This window comes from Chrysoperla carnea, chromosome 4 (genome assembly GCF_905475395.1).
Source record: "Chrysoperla carnea chromosome 4, inChrCarn1.1, whole genome shotgun sequence".
NCBI classification, from domain to species: domain Eukaryota; kingdom Metazoa; phylum Arthropoda; class Insecta; order Neuroptera; family Chrysopidae; genus Chrysoperla; species Chrysoperla carnea.
In genome coordinates, this window is record NC_058340.1 from 41,683,710 (window position 1) to 41,709,572 (window position 25,863).

Below are 25,863 nucleotides of genomic sequence, written 5' to 3' on the forward strand. Positions count from 1 at the left end.
GAGTTTAATTAAATGATAACAATGATTACTTTCATTGTTTAAACTTATTCTACAACTTTTTCGAGATGACCAGGGCCGGATTTAAAATTCTGCCGCCCTGGGACATTGAAGAAAATGCCGCCCTATGACTGAAATTTTATTATAATAGTTTTGATATCTTATTGGAAATAAATTAATTAAACTATTTTAATAGTTTTCACTTAAATTTCCTATATTATAATATACAAAATTTTAATTTGATACATAGTGCATAAATTATATTTCTTGAAAGATAAAATGTTTATTTAAAAGAATTAGTTAATTATATATTGTATAGAAAATGTTTTCTCACTTTCCAAATTTTGCCGCCCTAGAAAATTTGCCGCCCTGGGCACTAGCCCCGATTGCCCCTAGTGTAAATCCACCACTGGAGATGACTACAATGAATCTCTATCAGCTTTAGCAAAGTCCTTGGTAGACAAGTGTAATATTTGGATTAGAGTAGAGGAGTGCAAAAAGTATTTGTTTTTAGAATAAATTCATATTTAAAGAACAATTGATATTTCAGAAAAAAAATTCGAATAAGTTGTTGAATATGATGAAAGATCTTCAAATAAGAGAAAAATTTTGATTAGATTTTTGAACCGTTGATTTTTCAACTGGTCTTCTATCTTGTTAATTACATAACGTTAAGCTATTAAATTGTAACAAGATTACAATTTATTTTATTTTTTAAGAAAATTTTGGTTAATTTAAATCATAATAGTTGTGGTTTTTCTGGTAATAAATTAAGAAAGTTAATTTTTATAAGATTATATTAATTTTATTTTTTTGGTTCTGTTAAAATTAACACAGAAAAAGAGATCTGTAATTCCTATTCTACTTTAAGTATAATGTTATGAAAACTCGACTACTCGACTTCTGGAGTATATTTGAATACAATTTTATGTCAAGTTACTTATTTTGAATAAGATAAGTTAGCAAATTTTCAAGTAAATCAAGTATTCGTAAGCAAATGTGATGTCATCTATCCTTTGCAAATAGTACATTTGATGAATTTATCCCTGAGAAACGTAATTCATTCCTTCGGGCGTTACTGCTAATATACGTCTTTATTAATAATATGTTATGATACTTACTTTACATCCTTCACAGGTAAATGCTCCAAAATGAAACCCTGCAGCTGGTTCACCACAAACTTTGCATTGTTGATTCATCTAAAACAAATAAAAATATATTAAAATATTTAAAATAACATTTTTTAAATTTAGTTTCATCGATAAAATACATATATTGAACAGTTTTCGAGGAAATAAGAGTAGCCTTGTCTAAAAATACATCATCCATAAAAATAATAGAACTGAAAACTTCTTATTATCATTAATTTAAAATCACAAACGAGATCTAATTAATATATATCTACATTTTTATGCATTAATTATGTTTTTTCTCTTTATTTAAATAAATACGTATTTTAAAATATATTAAAAATACACTGAAACATACAAAAAATGGGAAAACTTAAATTAGAAAAGCTTTGGGATATTTAAAGGCTATGGAAATGATATTATTATAGTTATTTACGATACAAGTGCGATATGAGCATTATTAACGTACGTATTATGAGTTTAACACATATATCGTACAAAACTTTATCTACGCCTCTAAAATAAGAAAATAAACGGTAATAATGATAATTTAAAGTTTGTCATGAGTTATTGAGAAGACTATAACAATAAAAAAGTTAGGTACTATTGTTACTGTTGATTTTGATAGTAATTTGATTGGACAGTTATCTCGATTGGTGGAAAATGCGTATGGTAATAAACTTTTTAATCCACGCAAAATCAGTGGGAAAAGTAGTTCTTATCTCACAGGCACAGGAAACTGCGACTATTTTATTAGTTGGAATTTTTGAAATTATTATAATAACATTTTTTTAAATAATCCCTAAAATATAAAAACTACAATATAATGTTTCATTTTCGATATCTTTCAGTATTATAAAACTTTAGTATATACCCACTCAGTCAATTAATTAAATTTAAACTTGAATTTAAAATATAAAAAAAATTATTCTTATTTTATTTTAAATTAAATTTAGATCAACTGCGTTCGTTAATTTATTATTATTATTTTTTCTTAATTGTTTTTTATTAAATTTATTGTTTAAATTTTTTCTTTAAAGGATATATTTATTTGTTGTTACAGTACAAACAAAAATGTGTTTAGTTTGTAAGATATGGCAAGGTTTTTTTTCATTCGAATTTCAATTAAATTTAATTATTAATAAATGTTATAAGTTGTTGTTTTATTCTTATTAAAAAATATTTAATTTAGGCCATTTAATAATACAATTAACTGTGTTAGAATATCAAGGATTTTTTAATTGTATTTTTTTTTTTATGTAAAGGAAATAATTATGAGAGTGATAATATGTTTTTTTTTTTTATTTTATTTATAATATTTTATTTTACTTCTGTGGTTTTTAATTACTTTAATTTATCTTAATTTATTATGGTTTTGTTGTGTATGTAAAAATTTATATATTTAGGAAACTTACTTGAGTAATTTTTTAGGTGAATTTGTTTGTTTTTTGGAGAATTAATTGTTATCTACCAAACTTCATGTGAAAATTTGTAGATAAATATATTTACAGTGTGTTGCAAAATTTAAACTTTAACTCTGAAATCTGCTACAATTAAAAAAAATTTTATTTATATGCTTTATGAAAGACACTCCAGGGAATAAATAGTATTTAATAAGGTATGGAAAATATATTTGTATAACTCGAGCGTAAGATATTTAAAGACACAGTTAAATTATGCATAAAATAAAAATAAAAAAAGATGGTGTAGGTAATTATTTTTTAGATAAATTTGATAAATACAGCAACAAACCAGGTAATAAATTAAGCTTTGTACCAAATGTACCTATTTATTAAGTAATAATGAATATATTTCAAAGTTTCTACTCGAATTTTTACTTGAGACGGGGTGTCATGTTATTTATTAGCCAACGTAAATAATTGAATGAATTAATTTATTATTTAATTTATTTATTAAAAATATTTGTCTTGGATGAAGAAGATAAAATGATTGAAATCTAAAATTGTATTTTTAAGAAGAAACTTTTCTTGATTTAACTTATTTTTTCTGTCGTTCAGCATAGATTTTTAATAAAGTTTGAAAATAACTATGTTTTATGACTCCTGAATTTAGAGAATATAATTTTTAAAGATCTTGTTTTTGATGAAATATTAAGATTATGGAGATTATTATATCAAGTGACATTGAATTAAATATTTAAATTATCAGAACAACCAAGGTAATCTTTACAATAGATTGCATTTTGAAAAAAAAAGGTTAATTTATTTGGAGTGAAATTTCCTATAAAATAAAGTTATGAAATAAAATAGAAAAGGTTTCTTGATTTTTCAAATTTTTATGGTTAAACATTAGAAATAAAATTCCGTGAAAAAATGCCCAATATTTTAATCCCGAGATTAGAAAAACCTGACATTTTATCCATTAGTTGGAATAGGGTTTTCTACTATATTTGAAAAAGTACTTCAAAATGTTGATTTTGCTAATAAAAAGCAACCAAAAATTTATTTCCAAAAACTTAAATTAAATTTTAAACCTTTTTTAAACTGTCAAAAACGCGGGCATCCAATTTGATGACGTAATATCGGTATCATTACATGAAATAACACAGATAAGTTTGACAGATATATTCATAGATATATGATTATAATAAATATCAATACTTATTATCTATGGATATATTATACCCAGCTGTCTACACTGAACTAATTGATGGTCTATGGCTCATACCGATGTGACATCACAGCAAGGCTTGCCCGCGTTTTAGGTCACGTGGTATACAGTTTAAAAATTTCGATTTTTAATTTTAATATTTTAAAAGAAAAAAGTGCTTTTATGACTCGAAATCAGAATATTTAAGTATATTTTTACATAAATTTTAACTTTTTTCAAATTTCATAATTTATTTTTGACTAACGATAATACCCTATTAAGTTTAGAATTCCTGTTATTCCAATGATCTTCTAATATTCACGTTTAAAATTTTATAATGTTTTTAAAATTTACGCTCATTGAATATATTATAAAATTATTATACCCACAGCAAAAAATTCTTAAGTCATTGTTGCACTATTTACGTATGAATGACAAATGACAAAAAATTTGAAAGAACGTGAGAGATATTTTCTTGAAGTTTAAATAGACAATCTAATTTATTATCTGGATATATAAATATTGTCAGGGTAATCTAGAGGCCTGTTTACATGTGATTTAATTTATCATTATGCGGCTTCCTAATGTTACAAAAGGAAAACCCACTTTACAAATACCAGATCATTTACCTGTATAAAATATTAGTCATCTGTTTTTAATATTTTTCAATAGAGACAACAGTATACAGAAATTGGAAATAATTCATTGGTTTTCAACCAAACATCTTGCTACGATTGTAATCAGAGTTTCTGGAGCTATGTTCCTTACCGCGCGTTACGCGAGTGGGAACAGGACAAAAAAAGAGTCCGATATGAAATATTAATAATATTCTTAATGAGGCCGTGGTTATGTGGAAGGTCTTCAGGTTGGAATTGATCTTCATCAATGGATTTTTTTTTTAAATATACCAGCGAAATTGTATTTTTATTTACAATAGGGGATATGTAAAGCACAAAATTTGGAATTCGAAATAAAAAGGTTTTTTTTTTAATCAGTTTTAAGTAAAAAAGTATTTTTAAGATTTTTTTCTCTAGGCGCTTAGTTTTCGAAATAAAAATAAAATAAAAATTCTAGAATAACTAAGAAGGCAATAATATTCGATTTTAAGAAAAATCTGTTATTTTTTCGATCACTTAGCTAACACAGCGCTATGGAATTTTTTTAAGATTGTGTAGGTACATTTATTTCGCCTTTAGCTTTTTATTTTTGAAAATATTTTGTTAAATTTCTGGTTATTGTTATAACTTTATTTATATAGGTACGTAAATAAAATATAAATAGAATTCTCTATATATTAATAATATAAATATCATATATAATTTATTGAACTGCATACATATACAAATCTATAAGTACGCTTCCCATTACCCGTCTGCTTTGTTTGACAATATCAACCAAACAAATAAATAACAACAGTATTCATTCTTGTATTCTAGGCGTTATCTAACTTTTATTCTAACTTTTTATTGACTCCATTTTTGTTCCTTAGAAACCAATGCGTTTGACTTGATTTCAGTGTTTCGGAATATTGTAAAGTACTTAAGTTTCTACTCTGATTAACGAAAATAAAAAAGGGAAGAAAAGCGAAAATGATTAAAACAAGAGATCTTCAGATTGGCTTCGGGTATTAGCCTCGCTTTAGGTATGACTACGATCGTTGGTCTCAAGCTTTCTTCGCAATTTTATTTCGGTCTCGGATTTTGACACCCTCCAGAAAAACCCATAGCTTTGACAAAACAAACAATATTGTGTGAATTTCACTTCAATTCGCATCGTGCATGAGTTTTATTGGAGGCGTTTCCATGGTAACGATACACTACTTTAATTAGAGAATTGTATGGATGCATATATAATTGTATAGATTGCATTTATGATTTACATTGAAAATTTAATATTATTGTCTCATTAATTTAAATAAATAATAATGAAAATTTACATTTGAAAAATAATATTTGTCCAATTGGATTTCTTATTTTCACAATTTTTAATGCATTAAGTTTAATTAATTAGTGTTTTCAATAATTTTAATTTGACATTTTCAATAAGATTAACATGTAAAGAATTGCAAATTAGTCATAACAGCCTCCTTTATCGCCAAAATTTTCACTGGAAGTGTTGGCATCGATTTTATTGTCCCTGCCATGACTACGCACACAACGAATAGACACTTAGGTTTATACTCTGATTAAAGAAGATAAAAGAGGGGATAAAAAACAAAATGATTAAAACAGGAGATCTTCAAATTAGATTCGAACATCAGCCTCGCTTCCGGTATGACTATTGACACCCTCCAGATAAATCCACGGTCTTGACAAAGCAAACACTATTCTGTGAATTTGACTTCAATAGATTCAGTTTTTCCGTTGTTACACCATTATAAGCAAACGCACCAACGATTATATATAAAAATAAACGTTATAATATGTATTATTGTTTCTCTATATATGTTTCAACATTCAATACAACAACATACCTATATATAATATTATTATTATTCATTTCAATACATTTTTATTATTTTATAAATATTACGTTTTTTAATATTTACATATGTCAATTGTGAAATAAATTGTAACATAATGGTATAAGTACATTTTAACATATATATGTACAGTTAAATGTATCTGTCATTTGATTTACAAATTAAATATAAATATGTGACAATATTCTTTTAAAACAATTGAGAAAAATTATAAATAATAATAATAATTCAATTATTATCATAAATTTTATATTGGAATAAATTATTTTGATTTAAATCGAATATAATGTCAGTCACTGGGTTTTAAATCGTAAATATAACACTTCGATAATATTATCACAGGTGAAATTTACAAAATTTAAAAAAATGCCGACAAATTTTTCGGCTACGGAACCCAAACCCGCATTTGAAACATATCTAAGAACACTCTCACTTAAATTGCCTTTTTCCTTAAAACCTTTTCCAAACTGAGCCGATCTGGAACATCATCACCAATTTGTAGTCTTTCCGGGTATTGTATAAGAAAACGTTGGTATGATCTTCATTTAGAAAACAGTCTCTCAAATTTGCAACCATTCAGAGATGGCGATGAAATACAATATCTGGCTTTAGAATTATTATTTTCATCTTTTTAACTTCCCAGAGGAAATGAATGTAATGGGGCCGATTTGGAAAATCTCAAGTTTTAAATATTTCCGCGGTTTCAAGGCCGCAATATCCGAATCAAAACACAACATTTATCTATGGAGTTAATGATCGTTCCAGCATAAACTGCAGTACATGTTCGAAGATAATCTATGAAGGCAAACAAGACCTTTTTTTAATGTTTTTTCCTCTTCTGGGAAGTTAGTCGTGTAGACTACAGGGTCGCACTCACACGACTTCAGTAACACACCGATTATGTACTGCCAATTTATTAATATTAAATCAAATTTATCTATATAATAAATAATTTGTGAATCGAATAACCTTAATTTTTTTTTTACTTCAAGATGCATTTAAACACATATGTGCAAACAGTGTTAAACACTTTCAATCTTTTATTTTCCTGATTTATTTATCCGTATGTATAATTATTTTAATAAAAATAAGAAGACAAGTAAGTTATTTACCAGTGCCATATTAAAATAAAAAAATAACACATTTTGTGTTTAATAACACAAAAAAAGAAAAATTGTGTAAATAGACAGGTGTTATTATTATTTTTCTTTATATTTTCATTTCATTAAACATTCATTTATCAAATATCATCAACGTAAATTTATAATAATAACCGTGTTGGATTTGGCCTTTAGGGGTAATACCAATAACGTACTGATTATGGCCTGAACGGTAGCAGAAAAATTGATTGCACCACAGTGGAAACCTGTCTTTTTTTTATTAACCTCCCAACTAAAAAAAGAGGTGTTAGAAGTTTGACCGCTATGTGTGTGTAAAATAATTTGGTAATTTAAAACAATAATTCAAAAGAACCAAGTCAACTCAAATATTGCAATTTCAATTAAAATATTTCCAAAAATTTCTCCCAAAAAATGATAGCTCTCAGTCCTTTTCATTTCATCTAACTTCCTTGACCATCACTTTCAGTTTTGATTACGCCCGCAAGCTTCTAATTTATGGAAATCCGCGTTCTTCTTTTAATTCTAGAAGAGAAATGAACGAATAATAAATTGCATAATAAATTGAATTGCAATTTCCAAGGTTATGGTTAGCAGGCACCACGTTTTTTTGAATGCCAAACCATGTTATTTGATAGTGTTTATGTTGAGAGCGTAATCAAAACTTCTTGTGTAAGAAGTTGTAGAAAAGATTCACCCTGGCACACACACAACACGTTATTTGTTTAATATTATGATTTCAATTTTCGAAGTGTAAATCAAATACTTTCTGTCAGAATGCTAATAATATTTAAATCATCCTGTTTTATTAAATATTAAATAAATTATTATATTATTACTGTTAATTTGAATAAATAAACACTTCTAATCGATGGACGTTAAATGTTAATGTTTATTTTCTTATAATTCTTTTTTTTGTTAAATAATATTTTTGCATAAATTGTTTTTGCATTCGTTTTTAAGTTGTTTCGTCTTCAATTGTATAGAAACTGTTGTAGATTGGGTTAAATTGCAAAAAATGTTAATCGGTTTGTTTAAAATTTGAATAATATGACTTTTTTTTCTAAAAAACATCTTCTTCAATACGAATTAACGCTGAGTGTTAATTAACAAGTCTTTTAATGTAAAATTAGTAATTCTTGTTAAAGCATTTCTTCATATTGGTTCTATTGACATTTTATGCTAGAGTTTTGATATTGAGCATTCTCTAGGATTGACTCGTTCGATTTAATATCTCGTTAAAAAGAAAAGACTTTGTACATTTCAAATAATTAAACAAATTACACTTTTTTTTTTGCTACCAATGCAGACTAAAAATATCTTGTTCGGCCTTCCACATTTAATTCTTATTCTAACTGTGTTGCAGCCTTCTTATGTGCTATGCAACGAATAAAAGAGCTTAAAAAGAACCCAACGTATAAAAGTGCCCAAAAAATCAAATCTCTATCAACTTTCACAACTTAAATCGAAAAATTATCAATGAAATAACCTACAAGCAAATCAGAAAAACATTTTTTCTTCCTGAAATGAATTTATGTCACCGGGATACGGATATATCAAGAGGTCGTGAAATGTTAACTCTCATAGTTCCATTAACATAGATTTTTTATAAAAACTATAAGTAAGAACATTTTGATACTATAAATTATTTTTTTTAACACAAATTAAAAATATTTAACTTCGTCATTGTCTCCTCCTAAATTTGCTAAGGTGTATTTTAAAAAAAATTATGAATATTAACAAAAAGGTTAAGAGCCTTTTTACACACATTAAATATGTGTTTATGCATATATTTATAACTGGTTACCAATATTATTTATGGTTGTTTATTGATTTTCTTTTGTTTTACATTATTGTATATCTGCATATTGTCTTGACCTCCTTAGATCTGTGTAGATTAGGTACTTACTTAGTATATCTTACTTAGTACGTACGGTGTTACTACACTTACATACAACTAACTTACTTATTAAGGAAGAGTGTAGTACCAGGAATCAAAATATACATTTCTGTGTTTTAAAGTAATTTTTAAACTCCCAAACTAAAAAACACACACACACACCCCTATATGTGTGTGTCTCTCTGTGAGTCTCTGTGTCTGTCCGTCTGTGACATCGTAGCGCCTAAACGGATGAACGGATTTCAATTTTTTTGGTTTTGTTTGACAGATAATTTAATGGAGAGTGTTCTTAGCTATTTCAATAAAATAGCAATTTCGATAAAACTAAAAATTGGCGATGATATTCCAAATCGGCTCAATTTGGAAATTACTTTACGGAAAAGGCAATTTAATAGAGAGTGTTCTTAGATACGTTTCATATGCGAGTGAAGGGTTCCGTACCCGAAAAATTTGTCGCTGCTTTTTAAAATTTTGTAAATTTCACTTGTTTAAAATATGACAACGGAAGCTTCTGTTTAAAAAATTATTAGAGTCTAAAACTATGTATGTTTTAAAAAATGTATATATAACTCTAAAATACTAAGAATTATTACCATCGATTGTGCTGCAAACTTCACCAGTAAGCGTTAGACACAGTCCATTCTGGGATACAGAATATTACAGTGTATGTGATTGAAATATTGAAAGTCTTCAAGAACCCCTTACACTTTCAAACTTTACCTTCTCAATATTTATTCAAATTTCAAACCAAAGTTTCAAATTTCAAACCAAAATTAGAATTAGAAAATACGCATCAATAAGCAGCGATTTATTTAAAATCTGATTCAATACACAAAGTACTTATAAATAGGATAATTTTTAAAGCAAAATTTTTTAAATTCAAATAGATATAATCATTCATTTCCTTACTTGCCTTTTCTTATGTAAACTTTGTCTTCATATTATCAGTACCTGTTGAGAAAATATAAAGTGAGCTATTAAGAAAATATCAAAGTATATCAAGCCCAAGGTACTACACATTACCCTATTATTAGAGTGTAAATGAAGTAAGTAATACTACAATTATTATGATTGTAAAATGTAGTATATTTATTTGTTTATCTTTAATATTGATTTTTAATATCTTTCTATATCTTCTTTTTATACACTTTAAAAGAGAGAAAATTTCAAAATGTCATTTTAACACTTTTTATTAATTTAATAAATTAACATCATGTAATATTCATAAATATAATCATAATAATTGAATGTTATTGCTTAAGCCATCAGCAATAACTAATATAAAACATATGTGAGAATGAATTTTAACCGTAGGTATTTAACATGTGCTTTTCCAAGCACAAAAAAATTAATGGTCTGTACAGCTAAGTCTTTTAAATTTTCAGTCTTTTAAATGCATCAGCTCCTTTCTTTTTTTACGATATAGAAGTCTTCCTGTTTCCATTCAATCTTTGGCTTTTCCAATTCGATTCTGACATACTCTGTCCTTTTATATAAATAAATCGATGCTATTTAAATATTTCCGCAAGTAAATGCAGCTTTCGAGAAGAATAAACCATATCTGTGTTGGTTGCCTTTGTCATTTATAAGACTGGCTGAGTCTTTTATTTGCTCCTTCAGTAAAGTGTACTGCACCAGATTACACCGCATATATAATTGCCAATTCAAAATGCATTTTATGCTTGAAGTAATTTTAGTGCGTATGAGAACAGACAAAAGTAAAACAGTTTAAAAGTGAAATTAAAAATTCAAAACAAAAGAACTTCGCAAAAAAAAAAATGCATTCTTTTAAATAAACAAAACAAAAATCTAATTAATAACCAAATTAAATTCAAATTGTGTAACGTAAACAATTAATTTAGAATAATGGTAAAAAAAAAGTACTTGTTTAATACAAAAACGTAGCAAAATGGATGAACAAATATCTAGCTACCGGAGAATGTGGAAGTTAAAAATTCAAATAGTTTACTTTGCTTTCTGATGTAAAGCAATTGATTTTATTCCAAAAATCGAAACAAAAATGCTCTGCTATTTTATACCAGGATTTAATATCATTATAAAATTTAATTTCGAAAAAATTTATCCAGGCGTTGGAAGTTCATGAGGAATCGATTACATTAAATTTGCAGTCAAATTAGGACATCAGAACGCAGAGTGTATAGAATCTTAAACATATAATTTGGCATTGCTCGATTTATTATACGTAAAATTGAAATACTTAAAAAAATATGGAAAATCAATTACCTATTAAAATTTATTAAGATTGATTCGTGATTTTTATTTTTGAATGTTCAATTCAGCTTAATTAATTAAAAAAATTAATTAATTCGAGATATGATTTTTCTATCATCTGATGATTTGTGGTTTTGAGGCTCTATAACAAATAAAGAAAATGAGAGAAATTCTAAGCAAAGGAATAACAAATTTTAGCAAAATTGGTCAAAGAACACAAAAATTTTCTTAACTGAAAAGTTATTGAACTGGCTCACTAGGTCAATACCCACTGCGATTTGTTTTATTTTTTTGTTGGGTATTTAAAATTTTAAAGACAATATGTATTGGAGTAACCATATTAGTTAAGTACTTGTATAAAATTATTTCTTACTACATATTTCCGCTAAACCATATCGTTTAATGCTTCGATATTTAAACTGACGTCATGGTCTATTTGGTACACGGACCACTGACATGGAAAAACAACGTAAACATACCATAATATAGTTTTAAAAAAATGTAATAATAAAAACATTAACTTTTATCAATGGTAATATGTTTTGTTACTTAAGTCATTTGTGTATTTAAGTTACTTTAGATTAAAAATGATCATGCAGAAATTTATCAAGGAAAAGTGAAAACCAATTGTCAATTTTAATTTTACCGTGTTTCTTGTTGTGTTTTTTTTTTAGTGTTTACTCTGAATACCGCTATAATAACTGTTGGTTCTATGTGAATATTAAAAAATAAAACATTTTTTTCCCAACTGACTGAAAACATGTATGTTTTGTGCATAAACTACTAATCTAGGTATTTTAAGGAATAATTTCAGTCAAGAATGCGAGTTGCGTTTTGATTAGGAAAATATTTTAATTATCTTGCCTAATTTGGCGATCGACGAAAATCGAAATAAGTCCATTTCAATCTGTCTGTCATCACGATAACTCAAAAACGAAAAGAGATATCAAACTAAAATTTTTATGAGTGCTTAGGACGTAAAAAGTGAGGCCCAGTTCGTAAATGAACAACATAAGTCAATTGGGTCTTGAGTCCGTAGGAACCATCTTGTAAACCGTTAGAGATAGAACATAAGTTTAAATGTAGAAAATGTTCCTTATAAAAAAATAAACAACTTTTGTTTGCAAGATTTTTTCGTAAACATCACTGTTTACCCGTGAAAGCGCAAATTATGCGTTAATTGTATAGTATGTATTATATGGGAATATCAGTTATATATGTGTGACATGTGTGTATGTGTAATGTGACAGAGCAATCAACACTGTCTATACATGGTTTTATGTATTTATTAACTTAGTAAATTGTTTGTTTTCACTTGTTTCAAATACAATTCTTTTTTCTATCGATCGATATAGTCTTTTTAAGCATTAAAATCTCTTAATAAGGTTATTTTGATCGTAAAATCTCGAAGTTTGAAACTATGGAATGCATTACAAAAAAAGAACTAAATACGTACGGCACGGTTTTATTGTTCATTTAAAAATTAGTTTAATTTAAATTTTGAACGTCATTTTCTCATTATCTATATTCTTATCAGAAATGGAACATTCTAAAAATATATTTCATTTCAGTATAATTACAAAACATAATGTACATTATATAAAAATAAGAACATGTATATGTATACGTATTTACATTATTTATTACTTAAGAACTTATCAATTATCATTATATTGGAAGCTTTTAAAAATAATTAAAAAAGTAATTAAATTAGATTGAAGTTTATTGTTGGTTGTTCTTGTATGTATGTATGGTATTCATATGTGATATAAATTGATTTTAATATCATCAAAATACTTTTTCTTTTTATAGAGCCGACTTCAAATAAATCTCAAAAATACTTCTTTTTATTTTTATTTTTTTCTAGAAATAAATCAATTGACAGATTGTCTTCAATTGATAATAAATAATTGGTGTTGTTGAATACAATCATGCTTGAATGGAATTATGAGTCTTATCAAAAAATTCTGTTGTGTAAAACTTCCCATTTTTCGAAATAGTTGCTATTTGGTGTATTTTGCCATGTTTACTGACTAAATTATTTGATAAAACTTAGTATTTAAAAAGAATAGGTATAAGGTTACAAGCGGCTAAAGAAATGAAATTTGATTCTGAAATAAACACGGAAATGGTGTCACAAAAGAAATTTGCATAAGATCTGAGATCTTCAAATGAGATTAAGATCCTGAAATTTTCATTTTGTTACGCAGGTCGTCCCCAAATTTTCCCTAAGTTTATTTATTTTTGAAATGTCGTATGAAATATTTGCCTAATTTTATTAAATACTGAAAAAACTATCAATTGAGTCACTTTAAACTAACTTACAACTAGAGTGATATTTTTTTACAAACGTAGCCGTAATAATTCCAAAATATTTCCAAACATCGTTAGAATTTTTGAATTAAGTGAGCACATATGCTACTTTCGTCACTGCATTGACGTAAAAGAATGCAATTTTAAACTTCTGTAAAAACTAAATGATAAAACATCTCTTTAAAAAAATGCAATGCTAAAAAGAGGAGCCATTTTTTGGCTTTTTACAAAAAAATTTTTGTTCGAAAATTGTCAAGATAATGGAAGTGCGGTATGTTTTTGAAGTCGGTTACACAAAAACACATATTGAACTCAATTTACACTTCAATCAAATGAATTTAATCTAAACAACAGTAATAGTGCATACAATCTTTATATAGTATGACCTAAAATGTAATGGTTTTGGATAATAAAAACATCATTTTTAAATTTGTAATATCAAAATGTTAGTAATAATGATGATAATTGGTTAAAGTGTTAATTAACAATTTAATTACTTCATATGATTTAATAATTATAATAAATAATTTTTGTTTAGCAGATAGTAGGTAAGTAAGAGCCTAGCTAGTTGTAGGTTTAAAATATAAACTCCTTTCACTTCTAAAATAAATCGTATATATTCCAATTTTTTCAATTAAAATATTCTTAATCAAAATTTAAAATATTTTTTAATTATTATGTAAAGACGAACTAAATAAGGCTAACAAATTCATAGGTACTTGTTTTTAACAAAGTTTTACCTTGCTTTGTTCTTTGCAGGGCTTCTTTACTATAATCTTGTTGTGAAAACTTCTATTTCATTTTAAAATGATTGGTAAAATTTCATGAACATCGGAAGTTTTATAATAGGAAATTGATTTTTCGAGACAAAAATACCGAACTCACACTAACAAAATAAATTTGTTTAGTGACAAATGAAATTTAATGAAAATGTCTTATCTAAAGTCATTTATAAAACACGCTAATCAAGTAAAGTTTTAGTTGTCATGAAAACCTTCACATGGAAAAGTCTTTATATTATTAAAAAATCTGTGAATAAAAAGAAAACCGACTTCAAAAGAAAAATTTTTCCAAAACAAATTAATATGCACTAAAAAGTAAAAAAATAACGATAATATAACTATATTTAGTTAAAAATATTGTTATTTTTGGAGTCGGTGTCAGCCAAGAAAACAACTCTTATAGAAAAGTTTGTTACATTAGTTTGGCCGACACCGACTCCAAAAATAACAATAATTTTAACTACATTATATTATCGTTATTTTTGTACTTTTTAGTGCATAGTAATTTTTTTTGGAAAAATTTGTCTTTTGAAGTCGGATTTCTTTTTGTTAAAATTTTTTTTTTGTGATTTTTAGTGAATGTGAAGTACACTAACTAATTTGTTACTAAAAAAAAAATAACGAAATCGGTTGGCGTGATATTGAGTTATTCGCCCTCTTGTCGTGCATACCATAAACACCATACCGCATCTTCATAGAGATTCCTATTAATATAAAAAGATAATAAACTATCTCTAATCCCCTAGAAATAGTTATCCAGTCTTTGAATAATGAAATATTCCAAAAAACACTAAAATTTTCGTAATATTTGATTATTTATCTAAGATTCTCGTTTTATGAAAACTAGCCGTTCTTTATTTTAAGGTAATGATTCAAGTATTAAAGATTCAACAATTGAACAAAACTTCTCTGAATTCAAAACAATAAATTATTTCAATTAATGTTACAGATAAGGAAATACAGAAAAAAAAATCAATTTTTAAATTATATAAAAGTATAGAAACTGAATGAAAGACAAGATGAAATTATGTATACAATCTTGTTCTTATGGAAGACATTTTGATACCACATCGATGATACTAAAATAGTGATAACCAATGAAATTTTATAGTTCACCGTCATTAGATGACAGAGGTAACAAGAATATTTATGATAAAATTATTATTATTCTGTAAAACATGTGTCAATTAAAAACAAACAACCACAAGGATGCCATATCTTCGATAAGTTCATGTGATACCCAACAGTATTACCCTAGTTAATAAAAATTTATCAACTGCTTAAAATCAGAGAAGTTTAATATTATTACAAATAAAAATATACGACGTCCTGGGTTAATATTATGAATGGTTTTTAACCTCTATGCGTTATTTAACCTTAATTTATTAACTAACCATATGGAAAATTCAAATTTGGTGTCGATTATCATCCATACTTTTTGTGTTGTTTTCTTTTTCGTAATGGAGTAACATAAATAGGAACTTAGATTAACAATATCGGCAAATGGCTAATCCATTTTATGAAAAACTTATCCTCTCTTGAAATTGTCATAGTGACTTTTATTTCAGGGCGCCAGAAAAATTATTAAAAATGTTGAATATCCGTTGAGGACGATATTCAAATAAGAAGATTGAATAAAAGTTCACTAACCAAGTGTTCGAAACTGAAAATTCGCTAACCAAGTGTTCGAAAGAATGGAATGACAGTCACCATGACCCAAATAAATTGTATCAATTTTCAACGAGTATCAATTTTCGTCGTGGCACAATAAAAAGTTTCCAGGTTGACCTAAGAGAATTCCCGGCTATAAGAACTTTCATAGAATGCCAAGTTCTTGAGTGGTGGCCTTGAAAATAACCGCTTAAATTCAGATTTCTAATTACTGACTGAATGTGATCAATTTTTTGATCCTTAGAATTTTATTGGTGTATTGTTTAGATATTTATTTATTTATTTATGATTTTACTGCGTGTTTAACTGCTAAGGTCATATACTCAATGTCAGTAGGTATTTTGTGTTAAGTTATTGACAGGTAATCTCGATGCAAAGCACCGATGCAACTCCACATGGAAGTTACACGAGCCTTCTATATTAAACTGCTTTTTCGAAGATATAAACATAATTTCACTTGTCTATCATTTGTTTCATATATTTATGTTGATTTAAAAAAAAAAACATTGCTGTTTTTGAAACAGCTGAGATAAGGTATTTAGTATTTATTATCATTTTATTTTTATTGTGCACATTTTATATATTTTGTGAAGTTCTTTTAACTTACGTTGTTGGAGTAATTATTGATTTTTTTTTGTGATTACTTTTTTTCCATAATTCATTCGTTTGATTTCAAACACACACTGTTTGTGCCCTTTTGAACTGTGCAGATGTTTATCGTCTTATAATTTAAATCAAGTTTACGATACAGTGCAATTTCAACTAGTTAAAAAAAATTGCAAATAAAAAAAATCATAAAAATGAATTGAAGAAACTCTTGTTTTGTTTAAAACCAGATATTGAGAACGAAAGCTGTTTATTACATAGTTTTGCAACTGTATATGATGGTTTTTAGTAATTTCTGAAAATAAAATTTGATCGGACACTTTAAACGAATTTAATTGCAAATAAACTATTATACTTCATGTATTTTCTTTAGCAAATTATTCCAGATATTTGGCATGCGAGAAAGAAGAGCAGTGTACTAGTAACGAAAACCAGAACGTTTTTTTTGAAACTTGTTTACGAAAAATTCACGTTTGAAGCTTGAATAATATATGATAGAGAACGTAGGTTGCAAGCAAAAAAATTAGTATGGTATGGGATTCTTACCCTGGTAATAATTAACATAATAATCAATCACCATCAACCATCGACTAGACGCGTTTTGCTAGAATTATTTTATTTTAAAAATTAGAATTTCACGAAAATAAAGTAGAAAACGCAATTGTAAAATTCAAGTGTGAGGTACAAAATTGTCTTAAATTTTTGAAATCTGGCAAATTTTTCAAGAAGTGTAATTATGAAGACGTAGGAGAGTTACATAAATTTTTTTTATAATTTGTATATGGTTTTTCTCACCGCTTCCATGCTTTAAAAGTGGATTTCGCACTATGGTTGGAATCACACAATGAATAGCTATATCGCTGAAATGCTCGTTACACATATCATGTAGTCTTTGCTTAAACATTGTTATTTGCATCTTGCAAATATTGAAACTAAAGTTGCCAATCTGCTATTAATGCTATTACAAACGGAAATGACTTATAATCTCTTTTATATTGACTATACTTTTTTAATACAAGCTTAGCGATTTGACGTAGGCAAATTAAGGGACGAAATCTATTAAAAAACTTTTTGATAAACCCGCATATTACATACGGGATAAAAAAATGAAATTAATATAATTTTATTAGAAAAAATAATTGGAAAAAAGAAATCCAACCGCCATTATAGTGACGATGCACTATTTATTAATAAATAAGAAGTTAAAATTGTTTTTAATTGCTTAATTTAATTAAATAACGATTAAATTGAATAAAATATAAAATTTTAAACCTTATATAAAATATTTAATAAATTATTAATAATAGTACAAGTTTTTCTCATCAATTTTATGATTTAAATGTGGGCGTGGTATTTTTAATAAATAATATAGAAAAAAATTACAAAAAGAAAAAAATCATATTCTTTTGCACTCATGCACATGTTAGCTATTCGAAACGAAAGACTTAAAAAGAAACCACACACGATACTATAATATTATTAGCTTATCAAATAATATCGCCTGTCTATTACAATACCTTAATGAAATTAGATAGCCTGTATTTATATTTAATATAGATGACTCAATCCGATAAAATTAAATGTAAGTAATATATAAGTTATTTTAACCTATATTTATTAATAGGCCAGGGCATATGGGCGCTGCCACAACACTATCTATAATGAATTAGGGCGAAATTTTTTTGTTATTCATTTTGTTATTCGAAATTTTGTTATTTATTTGTTAATTCAGGACTGAAAAAAAATATGCATGTAAAAGTACTTTATTACTTTTGCAATTTCTGTAATTTATTACTATTTAGTCCTGATTGATGTAATAAAATTTAAATAAAACCATTCCAAATTGCATTGGAATTCCAGTGTCCAATCCCCCTATTCTATAATAATGTATGGATTTGAAATTGTGGATCTTTAATAAAGAAATTATGTACTTTTATTGCTTGTTTATGAACAGTAAAAATTTTTAGAAGGATGTACGATCACGGTTGCATAATTTGTTCATCATGAGTTTAAGTTAAATTACATTCGATTATCTATTTCCATTTTTAATTTTTTTAAATATTTTAAATTTATTTAATTTTAATGTAAAGGAAGATCGTATTTATTTCAAAAAATCTGGATAGCATGCGGTATCGCTTCATGCTACTAAAAATTGGTTACGTATTGATTCTCTTTCGTCTGTTAAGGTCTCGGGGAAACGAACTTATACAAAGAATTCCACCTGTTTGATCTGCATCTCGCCTTTCTTCGATCTTTTTGTTTTCGAATCTTGTGTTTTTAGTAAGCTCTTCTCCTAATAAGGTCACATTCAGTCGTTTCGAAATTTCAACGTCCGAAAATAATTTTGATAAAAACTTTATTTGTTTTCATAGAATTTAATTAGAATTTTATTTATAGTTTTTGTGTAATCAAGTAAAAAATATTTGAAATATGAAAAATTATTCAATAATTGAATATAATAATCACAAATCTATTAAAAAATTTTACAAGCTTGTTTTTTTTTTCTATTAAAATTTCTATTAAAGAATAATAAAAAAAATAACACCTAATTTTGTAATTTAAAATGTTCTGGAAATCATTAAAAAAATGTATAAATACAGCAAAATGGCGACGTAAGTATATTAAAATGCCCTTTATACATGCACATTTATTTTTAATAATTTATAAAATAAGTAAAGAGAATAAAATATTTCCTTATTTGAAGATGATGTCATTAGAGAACTTTAAAAAAAAAGATTTGCATTAAATTTAATTTTTACTTCTTTTAAACAAAAAAAAAAAAAAGTAAAAAAAATAAATAAATAAATAAATAAAATAAATTCTATCTAATCATAAACCACAAAAATCATTATTAAAAATAAATTAAAATAAAGTATTATAAAAAAACCCGGATTTATCACTTTGCTAATAAGATGTGTTGAATATCTCACCAGTCAGCGCAGTAAGTGTGATGAAACGAGTTTTAATTCCTTTGAAATAACAAAGACAGATGTATGTTAATTGAAAAAAGTCAGAAATATTATAATATCACTGAAATTATTAAAATATCAGATTATTATTATTCATTTTGTGATAATTATGTCTTACAATGTTATAAAATTGTTCAGATCGTTTTAATGGATTTATATAAATTTTCCAATTTTATTATTATTAGAAGTCTTAAAGACTACATTGATGTAGATCGATATGTCTACTTGTTTTCGGTTTTCTGTTCGATTATAACCAAAAAAATCTCCGAAATCTATGGAGGAACACGATTTTTAACGCGGATATCTAATTATACTTGTTTGTAATGTCTTTAAATTTTTGTGCCTGTTAATCAACATACTTGAAAGATAAACTTCAAGGATAATAGGGAAATAGATTATTTGTAAAATTTCAAAAATTTTTTTTGGTCATGCCTCTGTATTTAAATTTAACTAAAACACTTTTGAAAAATAATTATAAAAAGGTATATAATTGTAAGTACAGTAGAGTCTTGATTATTGGAAACATTGGGATTTTATATTCCATTAGCACGTCCATACACAAAATATCACTTTAAGTACCATATCTCTTTGTTTCTGTATCTTGGTTTTTTTATACATTAAAATATTTTTATGATATAAAATATTCACCTTGTTTATAATATAATTATTAAACAGTCTTGTTATTTTTAATATAACACCAAAAATAAATTAGAAATAAAAATAAATAATAATTAGTAATTATTTCATAAATACCTAAATACCTTTAATAAGAAATAAACAAATTAAAAATACATATATGAGTATAAGTTTTATATTTTTTTTATTACATTTAATATTATTTTTTGGTTAAATAATTAATAATAACCGCAAATAAGTAACGATTTTTTAATAAGTTTTAACACATTAATTAATTTATATCATATTTATATATTAGAGACCGTGAGCTTATAATGAAGCGAAGTTTCCATCTATTTTTTTTACTGCCTTTTGATGGATTGAAAAATTTAGTTTGATAACACAAAAAATTCAGATTTTAACTATTTTTAAACAAAATGCATGCAACAAAATACTTTAAAAACATGGAAGAACGTTTTCAAGCGTCGGAAAATGGAGCGCATTTGTAAAAAATAAAACTATTTTTCAGTCCTTATAACAGTTGCAAATTGTCTGCCATTTTTCAAGTAGTGAACTTTTAATAATTTTTTAATATTGTAGTTCAGATTAAAAGTAATAAAAAAAAAATTCATAAATTCGCCCCACGAACCACGGATAAACCCTTAACTTTCTTTATACTAAACTACCCGTAATCAATTCTCCATTCAGCAGATAAAAGAGTCATATAATTTCATATTATTATGGACTCTCGGTCAATTAATAATAAATTATTTAGAGTTATATATTTACTTATATGAGAATATAATTATTTTATTTTAGTTTTTTTCAAATAATAATTTTTTGAAGGAAATTATTAAAAATGGTATTTCAATTTATGACTTTTGTTTTAAATTTTTTTGCTGTTGTTTTAGGTTACCTTTGTTTTTTTAATAAATGAGAGATATTAGTTGTTTAATTGTCAAATTATTATTTTTAAATAGCAAGGACGTCTAGATTTTGTTATTATTATTATCATTAATAATAATAATTAAATATTGATACAATTTAACAATTATTCTTATTGATATAATAAAATAATTAAAAGTAATTATGTTATTCTTAAAATTCTCTGATTGAGTATAAAGTCGAGTTTTGGATTAATAGTTAAACATAAATAATTAATCGTTCCTAAAAGGTACTGTTTATGAATCAAAAATACTGAATGGAAAATAAAGACATTTTATATTTGATTTTTTTAGTGGCTGAAATTCTGATTTTATTATTTGCAATCCTGCACATCAGGCACTTGTTTAAAGTTTTCATCTGTTTCTCATTGATTTTACTGCAAAATTAACGTCTTATGTTTAACGTATCTGCTTATTTAATGCAGTAAATGTATAAACCCAAAAAATTAATAATTGAAATTAAATTATGATCTGAAATTGGAAGAATTCCCAAATTTTTGTATGATGTAAACCGACAAAATATAGTCATTTTTTTAACTTATACTAAATGCAATAATAAAATTATTACTCACTACCAGATTATATAAAAATAATTATACATATGTATCAGCAGATTTCTTCGTATTCAAAATTTACCTGCAATATTTATTTCACATATAAGAGTAAATTAGATATAACAAAGTTCAACTAATGTGACTCACATATGTTTGTAGATCATCACTTACAGTGACATTAATACATGTTATGAAATAATTAATGCTAGGATGTGAAGCTAATTTTTGTGGTTTATTTTTATTTCATATAAAAAATAAATACATTTATAATATGATCTAATTCTTGTAAATCAATAATTGCTTAGGTAAAAATTCTTAGAAACACTCAAAAATAAAATGAATTTAACATTAAAATAACACTATTATGTTAATTCTAGAAAAAAGATCTTGTAATTTTAAAAGAAGAAATTAAAAATAAATTTGTGATATATTTTATAAAAAGTTATCATTTTTAGTTTAACATCATATAAAAATATATTTAAGAATTTAAACGGAAATTCTTATGTTATTTGCAAATGTCATCTTTTTTAAGAGTGTACTAAAAGAATAATAAATATATTAGAACGAAAAATCATATGGATATGAAACGTCCTGAAATTAGAGGGGATTCGAGTCTTAGCTTATATGGGAGTAACACAACTTCAAGTTCCCTTATTTACTCTTGTAGAGTCCAAAAGTATAGAATAACAAAGTTACAAGCCTGCAAATATTGTGCTTTATTGTTTTTTGTTTTGTGTAGTGAAAAGCAAGATTAAATTATTTGGGATTAATTAGAAAGAATTTAGTTTGAAATTTTGCTTAAAGGCATTATTAAAAAAATATAGATTATATTTTTAGATTTAATTGCTTGTGATATTAGGCAATTAATTGATCATTTAGGACTAAAAATGCGTTAATTAGCGAAAATATAAATAAAATAAAATATATATTTAAATTGTCATAGGTAAATTTCTATTTTTGGACTTTTTGGCATAGCTGATGTAAAATTACTTTTGAATACGTACTTGGAAGTTATTAGTTCTAACTGTCACTAACATGTGGCACCACTATAATTAAATTTAAAACTACAAAGAGTTACTGGGTTTTCTGTCTTATCTAGCATTGATATCTTTTTTTATTAAAAATGAGGAATTTACATTATTAATAAGTTTTTTATGAGAAATATTTTATTTTGAAATTGAAGTAGATACTACTGATTTTTAATAAAATGATACAGAAAATTGAAAACGAAATTATATCCCCACAATATGCTAAAATTGCTTGAGCTTTTGTCATTACAAAAAAAAAAAAAAAAATACATTGATTCATGGCGATTTTTTGAAAAGCAACAAAATTGTTATTTGATTAGAGTTGAGTCATACAATCTGATTATCTAACCGCTTAAAAAATTTAGCTTAGTCAGCTTAGTTTTTTCGACCGGTTAGGTAAGTGGAAGCGTTAATGTGTTATACGTTTATATTGTTAAGGACCCAAATGTTGCGAGTACTAGGAGGCTGTCGCCACTAGTCTTAATATTTTATAAGGCAAGACTTTTTGAGGATTAATTCGAAATAGACAAATTAAACACTGATATTCTTCTATTGATATTTCTTATGTTATTTATTTGTTTCGATTTATTTTATAAATGTTCACTGGTATGCATTGACGTAAATGAGAACCAACTGTCTCAAGTGTACATATAGGCCTGTCTGTTAAAGTCGTTTAATTACTGTATATTTTCTGATCATTTAGTGAGGCTTTAAATATAAAAACTTTTAGGTCAAAATGTGACATGCAAATAAAATATTAAATATTAATTTTACTGACTATAACTAAATAATCAAAAATATACTTTTGTTTTACAACACTAAAATTAGGTGATATTTACATTAATAAAATATTATTACTTAATAATAATAATATGATTGATTTAGTTTGTTAGAACCACAATTAAGAAGGCAATGCCGTCCAGAACCTAACAATACATACATATATATATATATATAGACCGTGTGCCATTCCATACCAGATTATTGGATGTTAGGATATCGATTCAATTCTGTATTGAATACTTTCGCAAGATTTTGTTTGTTCATCATACATACTTACATATATGTATACAATTGTATATTTATGGATACTAAAATATAACAATACGTGATAATTACGAACAAATTGACCATACCGTGTACAACAGTTAAACAACAACAAGAATACATGAATAAAAAGAGTCGCGCAAGCAATGCGCATAATATTATTACAGGTATAATAAATACGGACGGTTACGGCCAGTTTAAATAATAAATCCAACAATATTATATAGTTTTATTTTTTTTAAAGAGATGATTCTTCATACACATACTATTTTAGTTTTAAGGTCTAGAGCCAGATGTCAGATTTGACAGTCATTTCAGATAGTCTGAGAATTGGTTGGCTTGTTGCTAAGGCCATATTTGACAAATTTTTTCATCCATATAAATTTTTAAAGCCATAGATTTCTCTTTTAACGTGACTTGAAAAAATTTTATTTGAACTACAGATTTTTGACTCCCGAACTAAAAAAAGTGGTATTATAAGTTTGACCGCCATGTGTGTGTCTGTGACATCGTAGCGCCTAAACGGGTGAACCGATTTTAATTTTTTTGGTTTCATTTGAAAGGTAATTTAACGGAGAGTCAAACGGAGAGGGATTCAGATTCTGTTTGGAAAAGGCATGTATTACAATTTTACCATATATATAATTACTGTGGAAATGAATGGTCAAATCAATCTGGCTCAATTCATTTTGAAAAGTGAAATGGTTAAATAATTAGGTAATTCAAAACAATAATTCAAAAGAACAAACTCAACTCAAATATTTTAATTTCAATTAAAATATTTTCAAAAATTTGTCCCAAAAAATGATAGCTCTCTTAGTAACCTTTTTATCTCATCTGATGTCCTTGACCATCACATTGATAATGATTCAAGAAGGAGTGTTATCAGTTTAAAGTGTTTGTCTGTGCATCCGTGTGTTTCTAAGTGGTATCGTAGCCCCTAAACGGTCGAGCCGACTTGATAGAGAACCTTTTATAGCGAAGTTTCCAAAAATCAGCTTACAACGAATAAATCGCGTTTGTCTACAAAATAAATCGGGGGTTTTTTAATTTTTGTAAATTTCACTTGTTTCTTTTTTAACTACATTATATTCTTATTCAAATATCGTTCTCAATAGCTACGAAAATTTTCGTAGACGAAAAAGTTTTTCATACAACTTGTTCTGAAATGGCTGTCAAATACTAGACACCCGACCCTAGACCTATTCGTATTCAGAATTACGCCGTGTGTACGTATGTATGTATGCATAAGGTTAAGAAGTTATATATATTTCTCCTTTATATACGTTTGAGTGTGTTGTTATTATTATTAGTTCGGGGGCGGAGTCCTACATTCTCTCTCGATTTTCCCACACATTTCATAAACGCTTAGAACATGTAACACTTATATGTATTTTAAATAGTGTATATATACATATATATAATATTTGTATATGTACTTACAAGGTGGTAAGAAAGCTTACTAAGCAAAAAATTTGAGATAAAAAAATAAAAAAATGTATTCTTTTAGTCACCTATTTGACTTTAATACAAGCTTAGAGCCCTTCGAAAAAATCTTAACTAAAATAAAACGAAAAAAGTGATTTCAATTTTCTGAATATTTTAAACGTGAAAACATCGTAGTTTTGAGTTTATTTTTTTTAAACCTTCGCGCAGTGGTTATTTTTTCAAGTATATACGAAGAAAGTTTTATGTGTTTGGGTTTTTCAAATAAGGCAAGCAAGTCATTTAAAGCCCGAAGTCGTTCAAATGGAACATAATTGTTTTGAATCCCGCTAATCAGACACAATCATCATTCCATTTTTCCGTTTGACTGCAAATAACTTTCACATCAAAACGAAGAATATCAAAAATAAATCCAGATA

General features: G+C 26.1%; 1 protein-coding gene across 1 annotated transcript in view; it reads right to left on the reverse strand.

Annotated features, from left to right (window-relative positions):
- LOC123297652 (knirps-related protein-like) overlaps nt 1-25,863 on the reverse strand; it is a 51,697-nt gene that overhangs the window by 15,978 nt on the left and 9,856 nt on the right. The window contains exon 2 of the mRNA XM_044879398.1: nt 1,119-1,196. Coding sequence (XP_044735333.1) covers nt 1,119-1,196 — 78 coding nt within the window. The remainder of the gene's footprint in view (nt 1-1,118; nt 1,197-25,863) is intronic.